Raw genomic sequence first — 16,177 nt, 5'->3', positions numbered from 1 at the left:
TATACATTTATGCATAAGGATTACTATATCTGGGGATACATATGCAAAGGCAAGTGTATTTCATTTTACAGGCAGAGTAAAAGAGCTCCCGGGGTGATTCTGAAGCTACTCAATTCCCATCTTACATGTTGCCTGTAGGTGCCAGTCTTTTCTCTCTCCCATCTCTGTGGTCCTCAGTACAGGTCCCCCAACTTCATTGGTGACCAACAAGTTTTGACAGCTCTTACCTAAGAAAACTGAAACCCATACACTGTCCCTGATAGCTCAGCTGGTAAAGAATCCGCCTGCAATACAGGAGACCCCAGTTTGATTCCTAGGTCTGGAAGATCCCCTGGAGAAGGGATAGGCTACCCACTCCAGTATTCTTGGGCTTCCCTTGTGGCTCAGCTGGTAAAGAATCCACCTGCAATGTGGGAGACCTGGGTTCGATCCCTGAGAAGGGAAAGGCTACCCACTTGAGTATTCTGGCATGGAGAATTTCATGAACAGTACAGTCCATGGGGTTGCAAAGAACTGGACATGACTAAGTGACTTCGACTTCACTACAGTGTCCACTGACTACAGCCTCAGCTCTCTCATGCCCTCCTTTTCACTGGACTGGACTTCTTAAGAGGGAGCACCAGGCCCTTGATGCTTACATGTTTCCAAGACTGCTAACCCAAACAGTCCTTCTTCCTCTGTTCAGCTGAGACCCGGCAGGCATCCTCTGTAATGCCCTCTCCCCATATTCTGGGTTTTCTGGCACCAATTCCATCCCCCCTCACCAACCTCTTGCTTTTCTGTCTCATTAAAATCCCAGCTCCGGACACAGGACAATGATTAAGAACAAAAGCAAAGGAACGAGACTTCTGAATTTAAATCTTTCTCATCTGGTACAACCGTGTGCTGTGCTTAGTCGCTTAGTCGTGTCTGACTCTTTGCGACCCCATGTCTGTCGTCTGTCAGGCTCCTCTGTCCACGGGATTTCCCAGAAAAGGATGCTAGAGTGGGTTGCCATGCCCTCCTCCAGGATGTAATCTTAGCCTAGTGATTTAGTCCACTGTGCCTCAGCTACCTGCTCTGTAAACTGGGTATCATAATAGTTCTTGAGGGCCACAGGTAAATCCAGAACCAGGCTGGCAAGAGGAAAACCAGACCCAGGCCCCAAAGACACCTTTCCATTTGAGAAGAACTGTGAGATTTAATTTTTCACACTTACAAACCACCCACGAAATTTTTAGTGAACAGAGAGCATGGTGTCTCTCCATGGATAAAAGAGTTGGAGCCAATCCACCTTAGAAGAGCTGAACTGCTGGTTTTCAAAATTTGAAATTACAGCAGGTTCTTATATTTTCAAGTGTTGCTACCTGGGTGGTAGTGGTAAGTTAGAACTGCTTAATCACCAGCATCCACAGAACTCTCTCTGGTTCTAGAGAGTGGCACAGTCATGGTATCCTTATCTACTCTCCAAAGACAGGCTGTATAGATCTATTATCTGGGAACCCTCACTTTTCTGAGACTCTCCAAACTGAGCCCCCTGACTTTCAAGCCCTAACATCGACCAGCTCCATGCCTGGAACGGGGCAAGTCCCCCTCCTTGCCAGACTGGTCTCTGCATACAAGTCCCAGAAAAATACACTTGCTAATCTCAGTCTGCAGCAGCCCAGCCCTTCTATTCAGATCATACCTAACCATGTCCCCACCCCTGACCAACAAGGAGAGGGGGGCCTTCTTCCTCGATTGTTACCAACGGTTGGGACATCCAGCCCTGAGTCCTACCTCTGTCTTTCATTGCTCTGTAGGCCCTGCACTTAGAACTTTGTCTGCATCTTGTGTGTCTGGCTACTGCCTCAGCTTTGTCTCCAAGGCTCTGGCTGGGGCTGCACTCATGGTTTTTAGACCACCACTGCAGTTCATTCCACAATCACACACTCTGCTCCAGAGCTGCCAGATGGAGTCCCATGGGGAAGCCTGACCCTAATTGTCAGACTCCTTCAAATCCACCAGTGGGTCTAATCCCCTGTGGTCAGAGGAGTTAGACAATAACTCGCTTGTCCTGGGTTTTCATCCTGCCTACCCAGAAAGAAACATTCGTCCACATTCTCCATGTTGGCCATTTCCCTCAGCTCACCCATAGGCTGTCAGGACTCAAAATCCTTTATTTATTTAAAGACGTTCCTGGCCATAATCTGTGCCTCAATGCTGTCTAACCATGCTACTTCCCAACCATGGCTCAGACCTAGTCTCCACCTCTCCACCTCTAAACAACCCTAACAGTCATTAATTTGTTTGTAAAGGGTCAACGTTTGGTGCCACTCCACACAGGAGACTCCAACATCTAACTCAACATCTTCATCCAGGTAAGAAACGAAGTCCATGTGTGCAGATGTCTCTGGATCCAGAGCCTTGTCTTCAGGTGAGCCCAGCTAATCCAAAGGCAGGCAAGAAACATCACTCCATGACAGATTTCCTCACATGGTGGAGATATGGATTCCTATAGGAATCTTTGGAGCTGATGTTAGGCAAACAAAAGCTGGTTCCAAGGACCCACTTCAACAGACTTCAGAGAGCACATGCACATAAATTAGACTGGATTCTGGCGAATCTGTTAACATCAGGAGAGGGTCAAGCCTACACTCATTGGAGAAGCAGGTGCTAGAACACAAGGGAAGTGTTTGGAGCCCGTTTGAGCTTGTCTCTGTGAGACGCTGAACTAACTGTGGTTTACTTAACAGATGACCTCTGATTTAGACTTTATAAAGAGAAAAACATGTGGTAAGGCAAGTAAAGTATGAGAAGAGGGAAGAGACTCCACAGGAAGGAAGGTATGGAAACAGCAATCAGAGGATATAAATTACTCTTTGAAGAAAGAAGGGCAGCGGAACGCAGGAAATATCAACGAACTGTGTTGAAAACTGCTGCATAATAAATCTACATTTGTATAGCAAATGTTGTAATTTTTTAAAGCACTTTATCTACATTATCGTGTTGAAATTTATAAAAAGCTTATGAAATGCAAGAGCTGTAAAATTTTTACTATCCTTTTAAAGAGAAGCAAATGAGATGCAAAGAGATTAAATAATTTAAAGCATGAAGAAAGGACTTGAATCTTTAATTCTCAGGCTCCAACACCCCTGCTCTGTTAACTATATCAGTGGGTCTCAAACAATATTTTCCAAGTCATCAAGAAAAGACTGCATTCTGTGTGATTCTATTTACATAAAGTTCAAGAGAAGGCAAAATAGATAATTTGGTGATAGAAATCAGAACAGCGCTTTACTACAGGTGGTTGAGACTGACTGGGAAAGGACATGAGAGAGCTTTCAGATCTATATTTTGATCTGGGTGTAGGTTACATGCATGTACACGTACAGTTTCCAACACCCATAAGGTTGTATATTCAGGAGTTCTGCATTTCATGCATGTACATTTCAACTCAATAAAACAAAAAAATAAATATCCTAATTACAGAACCTATTAAATCAATTCACAACTCTGAAATCTTGATTTGATATTTATGTTCATCCATCTCTAAGTATTAAGGCTACAGTTAATTTCATGTCTAGAATCATCAAGAGCACTCTACAACAAAGCCCATATGCAAAGCATAAAAACTGAACACCACAGCTGTTTTGTCAGCAACATGAATTAAATATATTCAAAATACCTCAGGGAAATAGGTCTACTGAGGAACATCACCTGGCAAGTTTCAAGATGTTGTCAGTAAATAGAAGCACTGCTTTTATTTGGCACAAACTGTTCTTGTTTGGCGGAGAAGGCAATGGCACCCCACTCCAGTACTTATGCCTGGTAAATCCCATGGACAGAGGAGCCTGGTAGGCTGCGGTCCATGGGGTTGCTAGAGTCAGACACGACTGAGCGACTTCACTTTCACTTTTCACTTTCATGCATTGGAGAAGGAAATGGCAACCCATTCCAGTGTTCTTACCTGGAGAATCCCAGGGACGGGGAAGCCTGGTGGGCTACCGTCTATGGGGTCGCACAGAGTTGGACATGCCGCCTGAAGCGACTTAGCAGCAGTAGCAGCAGCAGTTCTTGTTTGGAGGGAATAAGGAGGATAAAAGCTGCTACTGTTACCACAATTTGGCCTACATCCTTCCAATCACTTAGGCCCAAATTGCTACACTGTAAAAGTTGGTTGGAGCTGAGTAACAGCTTTCAGATACTCCTTCTTTATCTAGTTTGAAATTGCCATAGTCCCCACCACTCCCTATTGCACTAATATGCTTATATTTACTGCCTAACCCACTTAAGTGATTTTTTAAAAAATTTCAGATTCAAACTGTGAATGCATTCCAAACAAACTCTATAAGTTTTGCAGACAAACTTAACAGCAATAATGATTTTTCTTGAATAAAACCAACTGAATATAGGCTATACTTACTCGCAGAGAAGGATTCCATTTTCTAATCCTGTCCGAAAATCTTTATCACCAAAACTTCTGCCGGTTACTTGCTGGAAAAGAAAAGCAGAGAATTTTTTTTTTTTCTTTTTCAATCAGGAAGCTCAATGATTCTTTTTCAAGATATTTCAAGAGACTTTAAATAACTGGTGGCATTCCAGGGAATGGGAAAAATCTGTTAGGTCTGAATTTCCTTTCCATGTGTAACTTTGCTTAGCTCAGCTAATCTTAAATAGACCATTTCTTTGAAGTTTTTTCTTATTCAAAACTTTAAAAATATCTGTTCTTTCTGATAAGGATATTACTTTGGTGGTTTGGCCATGATAAGTCAAGGGCACAGCCTCTTTCATCTTGAGGACCCAACCTACACTTTCAATAAAGCCTGCAGAAAATACCACCTAAGGATAAAGAATCCATTTGTTAAAACATTAAGAGGAAGAGCAGAGGACCCAGAACTTCTAACCTTGAGAGACTAACATCAAGACAGTATGAAAAAAGCCAATATCCATTCTAACATGGTGTGAAAAAGCAAAATAAAAGCTGGGAAAGAGTGAACCATGCTGAGTACTGATGGCTTTTCTTGATGCCTCTGACACTCAGTAGCCCTTTGGTCTGGGCACCAAGTCATTCATTTTTTTTTTAATTTTTATTTTTACTTTATTTTACTTTACAATACTGTATTGGTTTTGCCATACATTGACATGAATTTGCCATGGGCGTACATGAGTAAATATTTACTGAGCATCTACAATATGCCAGGTAAATATGCATGGTGTAAATCCTAAAGCAACCTCTAAAATATCAAAATAAAAAAAAAAAGCTAATAAGTCAAGAAAGGAGATTAAATGAAATTATATATTTAAAAAAATATCCTAACAATAAAAAAGAAAAAAGGGAAAGGGAATACAGAAAAGATGGAATAAACAGAAAACAAATATCAATATTATAGGCTTAAACCTAACCATATCAGTCAGAGCATTAAATATGAATGGTGTAAACACCCTCAAGTAAAAGAAAGATTGCATTAATAAAGCAAGACCCAACTATGTGATGCCGACAAGTAACAGACTTGAAATAGAAAGACATGAATAGGTTAAAAATAGGATAGAATAAGATATACCATGCTAACACTAATCAAAAGAAAGCAATAGTGGTTATATGAACCTCTAAAACAAAGAATGGGCTTCCCTGGTGGCTCAGAGGTTAAAGAGTCCACCTGCCAATGCAGGAGACACAGGTTCAATCCCTGGGTCAGGAAGATCCCCTGGTGAAGGAAATGGCAACCCACTCCAGTATTCTTGCCTGGGAAATCCTATGGACAGAGGAGCCTGGTGGACTCCAGTCCATGGGGTCACAAGGAGTCAGACACAACTTAGCAACTAAATAACAACAGAATAAAGAATAATACCAGAGCAGAGAAAGTCACTTTATAGGGACAAAATGTTTAGGTCATCAGAGAGATAATTCTAAACATTTTTACACCCAATTTTTTTTTAAAAAAGCTTCAATATAGACACAAACCAAATCAGATCTACAAGGAGAAATAAATAAAGTCACAACTAGAGTCAGAGATTTAATATCTCTCTTCAATAATTGATAGAATAAGAAGACAGAAAATCAATAAGGATATAGAAGACTTAAAAAACACTATCAATGAAATTGACTTAATTGACATTTCTAAAATATTCCACCCTACAACAGCAGAATAAACATTATTCCTTTTAAGTTCACAATAAACATTTATTGAAGTAGACCAAATGTTGTGTCAGAAAACAATTCCCCACAACTTAAAATGAATTAATTAGATATTAACAACAAACATCTTTAACCCCAAAATTTTAAACTAAGTAATACAATTCTAAACAACCCATTGTTCAAAGAAGAAAAAAAAATTAGAATGTATTTTGTAGTGAAAGAATATGGCAAAATAAAAAATGTATGGAAAGACTCTAAGGCAGTATATGGGGAAAATATATTTTTAAAAAGATCTCAAATCATTGACTTCTGCTCCTATCTCATGAAAATTGAGCCCAAATTAAGTAGAAAAAAGGAAAAATTCTATCAAAGTTGAAATCAATCAAGTAGAAAACCAAAAAGTAACAGAGGAAAAAAATAAGTGAAATAAAAAGTTGGTTATTTGAGATCAATAAAATTGATAAACCTTTAGCTAATGAAATTGATCACCTTTGGTATTTAGCCAAAAAAGAAAGACACAAATTACCAACATCAGGAATGACATGATATCATTACAGATTCTATAGACACTAAAAGGATAACTAGGAAATATTATAAATCTGTGCCAATAAGTTCACCAACTTAGATGAATTGAATAAACACATTCTTTGACATAAACAACCCTAGACCAGTCAATAATAATAATAATAATAATAACCCTCCCAAACAAAAATGCCAAGTCCAGAAGGCTTAACTGGTAAATTACAGCAAATACTGAAGAAAGAAGTAATGCAACTCTATATACACTCTTGGAGACAAGTGAAAAGGAACTAATACTTTCCAGTATGGGTGGCTTATAAGCCATCTAAAAATTCCTAGGTACTACTTAAAATTATTTTGCATGTGATGCATAGCCACTAAAAAATTTCAAGAAGAGTTGGTTTAACAGTCTAAAGTCAGCCTGCTAATCAAGATGTAGTCTGAGTAAATTCAATTTCCTAGACTCCTAATTGTAGAAGTAAGAGTAGGCACCATGCATTTGGAGGAAGGTGCTCATTTCCAACTCTGTTCCTCCTCCTCTGCCTCCTTCCCCCATCTCCTGTGTCCATTAGGTCTCCATATAACCTTGACACTGCTCTCCACTGGTCCAAATGCCATCCATTCTTCCAAGTCCAGGTTATTTAGTGTAGAGGCACCTGGACCTTTGTTAGGAGGGTCAACAGCTGAATAGACTCCAGAAATTCAACAAGGACTGTGCCACTGAAAAGTCTGGTCCTGAGACCAGTGGGGACAGCAGCATCTTCGTTTGGAATTAATGTAAGACATACCGGCTCTCAGTTCTTCCACTGTCTCCAAGACCTACTTAGAACAAGCATTTAAAAAACATCCCCATGTGACTCATGTAAAGTAATTTTTACAAAGCCCTGACCTTGTATATTAAGTAAGTCCAAAGTTCATACTCAGAAATGGAGGACATCTCATTGGAATCAGGATTTTGGATGACCTGTCTCAATGACCTATCTTAGCAACATCTTTATGATGTATTTACAATGTAACACATTGCATATTTTAACAATAAAGACTATTAATTACCATTCTCTTTGTAATAGCATAAGCCATTGCTTTTTTTTTTTTTTCCCCCAAAAAAGCAAAATAACTACCAAGAATCAGCCACCATTACCAACAGACCATGAGCAGGGGAAATGAAAAGTGACTGCCAAACTCTTCACTTATCTCCCCACCTGGACCCTGAATGACAGGGAACTCTCCGTAACCTTCCAGACAAGGCACTGGCCAAGCCATCAGCCTGTGATCACTCTCCAAGGACACGTAACAGTATGGGAAGATTAACAGAGCCCTTAAAAAGATGGAGATCTGGGATATGTAGTGGGTGGGAAGACAGCCCAGGCTCAGAAGCACTCAGGGGCTAAGAGGGGAAGAGAAGCATGCAGCGTCAACAGCACTTTATCACCCCACCAAACCTTGCTCTTCACACCTTGCTGATCCTCACCTACCTACTAATTAGTCCTCGCAACGCTACCCTTGCAGTTGTTCAGCTTAGTCATACGTGACCCCAATCTTTCATACCCAATCATACCCAGTAACAAACCCTGTTGATTCACCCTTCAGAATTTAGCCAGAATCCAACCACATCTACCACCTTACTCTGAGCCATCATCATCTTACACCTAGATGAGAGTCTTAATTGGCTCACTGCTTCCACCCTTGCCTTTTTCCATCTATTCTCAACCCAGCAGCCAGGGTAATCCTGTCAAGTTAGGTCATGTCACTACTCCATATTTCCCCACCTTACCCACAGGAAAAGCCAAAGTTTCTACAGTTCTCTGAAGGTATTTCCCCATCTTACTCACAGGAAAAGCCAAAGTTTCTCTGAAGGTATTCAACATGAAAACAAACAAAGAGGAGATAAACCCTAAAAAGGGAGCATGGACGAAGCTATTGAACACCACCATTATTCTAAGGGTGGAGATCATGAACTTGCATGCATCTCCTTCATTCACGGGGGTCCTCAGAAGTACTTATGATGGCAATTACATCACCAGTTATGCCTGGTAAGCCTTTCAGGAGAACCCAATGCCAGATTTTTTCCTACTTTATGGTTTAGAATTAATTCACTTTCATCACTAATCAAAATATTTGTTGGATGGACATGCTTTGTCAGACTGAAATAGTCTATGAATGGATAACATACCAAAACCTTGATAGTTTTAGAGGATAAGAATCACTGTCTTCTACCTTAACAATCAAACCAAAAGCAGAAGCAAGAGGATTTCATAACATATCAGCACACTATTTTATGCAAGTAATTATTGGTAATAAACTCATCTGTACTCAATTTCTTTCCCATATAACTAAAAGGTAATTACATCTCTGAGTTTGTCCATGTCAATGCTCTAAACCATTCGAATAACTAAAATTTGGAGGAGTTCAAAATAAACAGTCTGATACAGAAAACCACATGATTTTATAGTAACATTTTTATGATGTGTTTATAATTTAACACACTATATGTCATAAAGCCATATTTTGTTAATTACTTTGTTTCCATTGTTTTTAAGCAGTTGCCACGAGCAGTCAAAGACTGCTGAGAATCAGTCTTTCATCTTGATCATTACCATTTATACAAATTGTATTTCCAAAATATTAAATACTCAGGGTTTTTGAAAGCAATCTGGTGGACTAACTGTAGTCCACTAAGAAACTGTAGTCCACTAATAAAGGTCTGATTTTAAATAAATGCTGAAAACCCTATTATGGTAATCTTAAGAAGAGATTCTATTGGCTGGCAAAGTAATGGTGCCTGAATTCAAGAAATGGGAGAAAAATAAAAAATTTACTATATTTGGACTTAATCTTTAGAAGACAGGGACATTTTATCTTATTGTACAAAAACAGGTTTGATTTCCTCCTACCAATGGTAAATGAAAATCACACCTCTTTAATTCACTGGAGATTACTTGCAGTTCATTATGCTCACTTCCATTCTGAGAATATTTGACATATTTAACAAAAAGAAGATCTCATTTTAAACCTAAAAAAACAAAGCAGAATAGAATTGCTCTTATTTTTCACATTTACTGAGAAATAAATCCACTGCTATTTCTGTTACCTTAATAGGGTTGCTAGAAAAATCAAATCAAAATCCTATGGAAACTCTTTGTAAACCATCTTAAGTCATTCTAATCTCAGTCAGAATTAGCAATCAACTGACAATCATCTACCAAATACCTACCTCAGGCTAGATAGTATAAGAGGTGAGAGTGAGATCAAAACAACAAGATTTGGACCCTACTCAGTAAGAATCCACAGTCCACAAGGAAAGATAAAGCATTACAAAACAGTAGTTGGTATTAGAGGGAAAATATGTGCAAGAGCATGGAGCAAGCAATTAACACAAACTGTACAACTAAAGAAAATTATTTATGAATTTATGAACGCTAATAGTTCACATTCAAATAGCAATTTCCTTAGGCTCTCTCTGTTCTAAATGTGTGCCACAAATGAATTTATTTAATCCTTATAATAGCCCTATGAGGTAGATCTGATTATTATCACTTCCATCTTAAAGTCAAGGAAACCTAGACACAGAGAGGTTAAGTAACTTGGCCAAGGACACAAAATTAGTAACTAGCAGAGCCAAGATTTAACCTCAGATAGTGTGACTGCAGAGTTCACACTCCTACACACAGCTGATTCTGTACAGCGCCTGAGCAAAGAGAGGACCTCTGTCTGCCTGAGACAGTCAAGGAAAGCCTTTTAGGAGCTGGCATGTGAGAAGGTCCCAATGCAGGAGAAAGGATCCCTCAGAGGAAGGAGATGAATAGGGCATCCCAGGCAAACACAAAGACCTGCACAAAGGTTTAGTTGAACAAAGAGAAAGAGTCCTGAGGGCTGAGACCAGGGGGAGGAAGGTAGGGAGCGGAGGGTGGTAGGAGGTAAGGTGCCACCATAGACACAGCCCAGGTGGTAAAGGCCCTGCATGTCAGAACTATGGGTTGCACTTGAACCTGAAACAACAAAGACATCCGAGAAGATGCGGGGAGGGAAAGGGACTCTGGCAAGCAGTCTCCCTATTTCCCACTAGTTCCCACTAGTTCCCCATTCCTAAAGAGACAGAACAACAGTGACCTCCTTGTGGACTCTCCCACCTGCACTTTATAGCTCATGACCTTGTTTGTTGAATCACAGTGAGGTTAAGACCATCTAGCCAGACTTTCCTTTAGGACCACCATCTCCCCCCCGCAACATTCCTTTATAGACCATATCTATTCATATCATTTCATCTTTTTCTGCCCTCTCAAAAGAAACTAATACAGTTTCTCTTTCCTCTGTGAAAGATCTGAATCCCCTTTCTTCCTATCCATAGGTGCTACCTTTATCTCAACTTTACCCCTTAGTCCACAGCATCTTTCATCTCTGTGCTAATAGCATAATGATTTCCCACTTTTCCTAAAACACCCAATTTAATGCAGCTTCATTTCCCCCCTTCCTTTCACTGTCCAAACCCCTACATGAGTATCCTGTTCCTATTACTCTTGTCATCATAGCTCACCCACCTGTCCTCTTTGAATTCACTGAGAATTCTTAAAGGATGAAGAGAGGAGACCTGCAAATTCAACTGAGCTCCACTAGTACAAGCTAAATCATAAGCAGATTAATGAACTTCTACCAACCCTCAGCTTCCCTGCCTACAAAGTAATAATTATCCCTCCTCCAAATGCATGAAGAGTAAATGAATTATGTAAGAGTAAATAAATGAGTGTATGCCAAACCCTTCCCATAGTGCCAAATCCATAAAAAGAGCTCAAGAACCTTCACTGTCAATATTGGCCACAATATTAGAATTACCATAGATCTCATTTGTGATTTCTCTCTTTCCAATGCTTTTTTGCAGATCTTTCCTCCCTGACCTTAAATGATGCCATGCTTTACTGGCTCTCCTCTTAAATTCTATCACCATACCGTCTAATCCAACAGACATTGTCTCCTCTGATCTGAATCAAGGTCTCAGCATCACGGCAGTCAACCATTCCTTCCTTTTGAGATCACTTGCCTCTCCTAGGACTTCCCACTACCAGATACTCCTGAGTTTCCTCCTGACTCTTTCAATAAACATTCCTTTCTCTGTTGCCTTAAGTCATTCTACTTCATTCATTTCCTAAGTGTAAACATGGTTCTTTTTCTCCTTTCTTCACCTTTCCTTTGTTCTCTCTGTGGCCACAAGCTTCTTTTCCCTGGGCAGCCCCAGGTCTTTAAATATCTCACATATGGTAACTCTTTCACTTTTATGAGCTTAAATATCTTGCCTTTAAGCATCTTGCATATGATAATTAACACATTTTTCTGTGTAGCATTCACCCTTCTCCTCTGAAGCTCAGAATCGAACATCCAATTTCTTACTTAACATATCCACTTGGGTACCTAATAAATATTTCACACTTAACAAGATCAAAACAAAATTCATGACATCTGTCCTCTGATCCAACCTGTTCCACCTCTGGTTTCCTATATATCAATGAATAGCACCACCATTTCCCATCACCAGGAACTTACAGACACATTCAAACCATCAAGAAAAGCAATGTTCCTCTCTCCAAAATGCACTTGAGATCTATCCTTTACCCTCCATCTCTACACTACACACTAGTGTAAGCCTCCAACACCTCTCAGCAAACAAACATCAGCTTCCTTTCTAGCCTTCCCACACAGCACCCAGAAATCTTCTTATAGATCAACCCCATGTCCCTTTTCACTACACCAGAATAAGTCCAAGTTATATACATAAGTTCTTCATTTTAAAGATGAGAAAAAATAATGTCCTGCAAATTAAATGACTTGCTCAAGGTCATAAGCTAGCTATCAGTAAGGGTGAAACTAGAACCATACCTCCCTTCACCCAGGCCAGGGCTTCACTACCCCACACCACTGCCTTCTGAAGGCATATATTCTAATGACAATGACACTGCTACACTCTCTTTAATAACAATAGTGCCTGACATCTATTCAGCTTGGGTTGGCAACAAAACAGCACAGAAGTCCAGGCCTGAGGTTATTCAATCAACATTATCAGACTGTGATCCTCTCCAGCACTAGCTCTGAGTGTTTAATGTTGAGCATAATAAAATGCAATCTGTAGAATCCATTTATATTTTCATCGTGTCATCAGAAACCCAGAAGGCACTGTTTATAGCCACAGATTGACAGACTCCACTAAAAAAATCTAATTAAGAATACAAGAAATGCTCCAAAGCACTCTGGGAGCATTAAATCCTCCAATATCACCACTGTGCGCTATCAACACAGAAAATGGGTCAGTCCAGGAACACATGAGTGGGTTTAGCAGTGAGTGTCTCTGCACATCCTCAGGCTGTTCTTACCTTCCAAGCAAACAGAACAGATATTGCAAAGGAAGATAAAAAACCCAGGTGCGTTAACACAACAGAAAGGATTAGCAATCGATATGAGAGCAAAGAAAGAGTCCTGAAAAAATATGGGCAAGTGGAGTGCTTCTGGGCTATCTGTGTTGTTTCCATTTCAAGGAGCAGAGATAAGCTTCAGCCACAGGGTGGTTTTTACCTGGGTATCAAGGTGCTCCTTAAATAAACACTTCAATATTGACTAATTTTTACAGATCTGTATAAGGAACTGCCATCTAGTCCTCAGCACAGGCAAATCTGTGTTAGGCAAGTATTCAATCAGTTGCTCAGCTGTGTCTGACTCTTTGCGTCCCTGTGGACTGTAGCCCATCAGGCTCCTCTGTCCACTGAATTCTCCAGGTAAAAATGCAGGCAGATTCTTTACTGTCTGAGCTACCAGGAAAGGTCTGGGTCTAAAATTCAGGTCTGACATTTTGGAGCTATGTGACACTGGGCACATGGCTCCAATTCTCTGAGCTTGCTCCATCATCTTTAAAAGACTTGTAGAAATGTGCTTTACACAGTTGTTAGAACTTAGAAATCATGATTAGAAACCATCTAATAGGACATTTACTACTGACTGGAAGTTCTGGTACATTTTTTCCCCCTAAGGGAAGAGAAAAGAATCCATGCTGGGTTGCAATTTTTGTTCAGAAATCCTGCTCAAGAGAAAGTTGAGTATGGTTGAGGCAGACTTGCTGTTTCACAGATGGATCTGGGTTTGCGAGTGCTGGGTACAAAATCCCACAATGTGGGATTTTGTGTCGGTCCCACAATGTGACCAACTCTTACACACACCATTGGATTAAATGAGACCGTGAGGAAACAACTGGGCAAATCCAGAAAAAATGACACATTAGATAAGAAGACCGACCCTCAAAAAGTCAACGTCTCGAAGAAGAGGGGAGAGTTGAGACTGAAGAAATATGACAACCAACTGAAATTCTAGTTTAAAAAAAGATTTGTAGGTGATATTTTGGGCACTATTGGGGAAATCTGAATATATATTAGTCGTTTGGCATTATTTCACATGATTAAGAGTGACAATGGCATGTTGGTTCTGTAGAACATTCTTATACCTTGGAGAGGCACACTAAAGAATTTAGGGGAAAAGGGGTGTGATGTCTGCAATTTACTTTGAAAAGGTTGAAAAAATACTAGGAGGATGTGTGAACTGTGTGTGTGTGAGAAGTAAATATAGGATTTCCCTGGTGGTCCACAGGTTAAGAATCCACCTGCCAATTCAGTGGTCACAGATGGTCCCATCCCTGGTCCAGGAAGATCCCGCATGCTGCAGGGTGACTGAGCCCGTGTCCCACATCTACTGAAGCCTGCACACCCTACAGCCCATGCTTTGTAACAAGGGAAACCACTGCAGCGAGAAGCCTGCACCCCGCAACTAGAGAGCAGCCCCTGCTCGCCGCAGCTAGAGAAAGGCTGCGCAGTAACAAAGACCCAATGCAACAAAAAATAAATGAATAGATAAATTATAAAATTATAAAAAAGGAGTAAATATAGAAAATGTTAACAATTATGGAACTGGGTAGTGGGTATCCTTCTTTCCTTCCTTTCCCTCTCTCTCATGTTTCAAAATATTCATAATAAAATGTTATCTGGAGCTCGGGCTGAAAGCCATTCAGCAGTCCAAGGAAAGTACTCAAGTCAAAAACCTATCTGGTACCTCCTCGTTTGTTACTTGGAACACTTTTTCATATTTGTTTTCACTGATGACAGCCACTTGTCAGTTCGCTATCAGTCACTTCGTATCTGTCCAATCCTCTGCCTCGCCTGCTCACTACTCAGAAATGGTTCTTGCCAGTCTTCAAATCAACATGACGTTCATACTGAGGATGGAAGGAAGAGGGGTCAAACCCCTGGGCTTCCTGATTTGGGGCAAAGAATGGAACTATAGGCTCTGCCAAGTACACACAGTCCTGCGACAGTTGTAGCGCTGTCTGAAGAACTGATCAATTTCACTACTTGATATTCTAATAACTGAATAATTTTTAGCTAAGAATCCAAAGTAACCACAAAGCTGTTGTGTTTCAACAGTACTTGGTATTTTAAAACACATCAAAGTCAAGTTAGAAAACTACTAGAATTCACCCAAACAAGTTATTCGATTACCAAAGGAAAATAAAACATGGTGAAATGCTCATTACGCAGACAGGATGATCACATTTCAAACAGTCTGTCCTTTTAAAAGTTGGCATGACCTGGGCAACACAACTATTTTTTTAAAAAGCAAGGAAGAATAAGATGAGAAAGTGACTTTCAGAAGGAAAGAAGAAATTACCAATGGGAGGGAGTCCAGGAGGGGCTTCCAGGGTGACAAAATTCTACTTCTTGATACAGTGATTCCAAGACCATCCACTTTAATAACAAACCAAGCCATGAATTCATGTGGTTTTCTGTAACTGTGTTATACTTTACAATTACAAAGATTTTAAAGGGAGGACTGGGGATATAGATGTTGACCTCCACAGTGGCTCAATCTCTCTCTCTGTTTTTCTTTTGTTAAAAACAAAAGCCACTTTCCATTTTGTTAAACTCAGAAAAGTCTTTGTAGTCAGAAAATACCACTTGTAAAAGGTGGTATTTTCATTCAAATATAATAGAAATACACCCCTATTTAACAATATTCCTCAGGTCCACTTATTAAAATGGTGGCTGGCACCATGGAAAACAGTACAGAGTTCCTGAAGAAAACAAAAAATCAAGTTACCGTATGATCCAGCAATCCTACTCCTAGGCATACATCCAGAAAAGATGAACACGCTAACCTAAAGAGATATGTGCTCCCTAATGTTCACAGAAGCACTATTTACAACAGCCAAGACGTGGAAGCAAACTGAACGTCCACTGACAGAGCAGTGGATAAGGAAGATGCGATACACACACACACACACACACACACACACACACACACACACACTGGACTATTACTCATCCATCAAAGAATGAAATACTGCCGTTTGTAGTAACATGGATGGACCTAGAGATTATTGTACTGAGTGAAGTAAGCCAAATAGAGAAGAGACAAATATTATATGGTGTCATTTATACATGGAATCTAAAAAATAATGCAAATGGACTTATTTACAAAACAGAAACAGACTTGCAGAACTAGATAACAAACTTATGGTTACCAAAGGTGGTAAGG

The 16,177-nt window shown here is 40.0% G+C and overlaps 1 protein-coding gene across 2 annotated transcripts in view; it reads right to left on the bottom strand.

The window, feature by feature from the left end:
- The window catches only part of LIMCH1 (LIM and calponin homology domains 1), a 355,643-nt gene that overhangs the window by 208,105 nt on the left and 131,361 nt on the right, over window positions 1-16,177 (bottom strand). For both annotated transcript variants that reach the window (XM_068975297.1, XM_068975298.1), the window contains exon 2: window positions 4,385-4,455. In XM_068975297.1, the coding sequence (XP_068831398.1) occupies window positions 4,385-4,455 (71 nt within the window). The remainder of the gene's footprint in view (window positions 1-4,384; window positions 4,456-16,177) is intronic.

This window comes from Capricornis sumatraensis, chromosome 7 (assembly GCF_032405125.1).
Source record: "Capricornis sumatraensis isolate serow.1 chromosome 7, serow.2, whole genome shotgun sequence".
Lineage (NCBI taxonomy): Eukaryota > Metazoa > Chordata > Mammalia > Artiodactyla > Bovidae > Capricornis > Capricornis sumatraensis.
The sequence above is the reverse complement of the archived record's forward strand: the minus strand, read 5'-3'. Positions and strand labels throughout refer to the sequence as shown.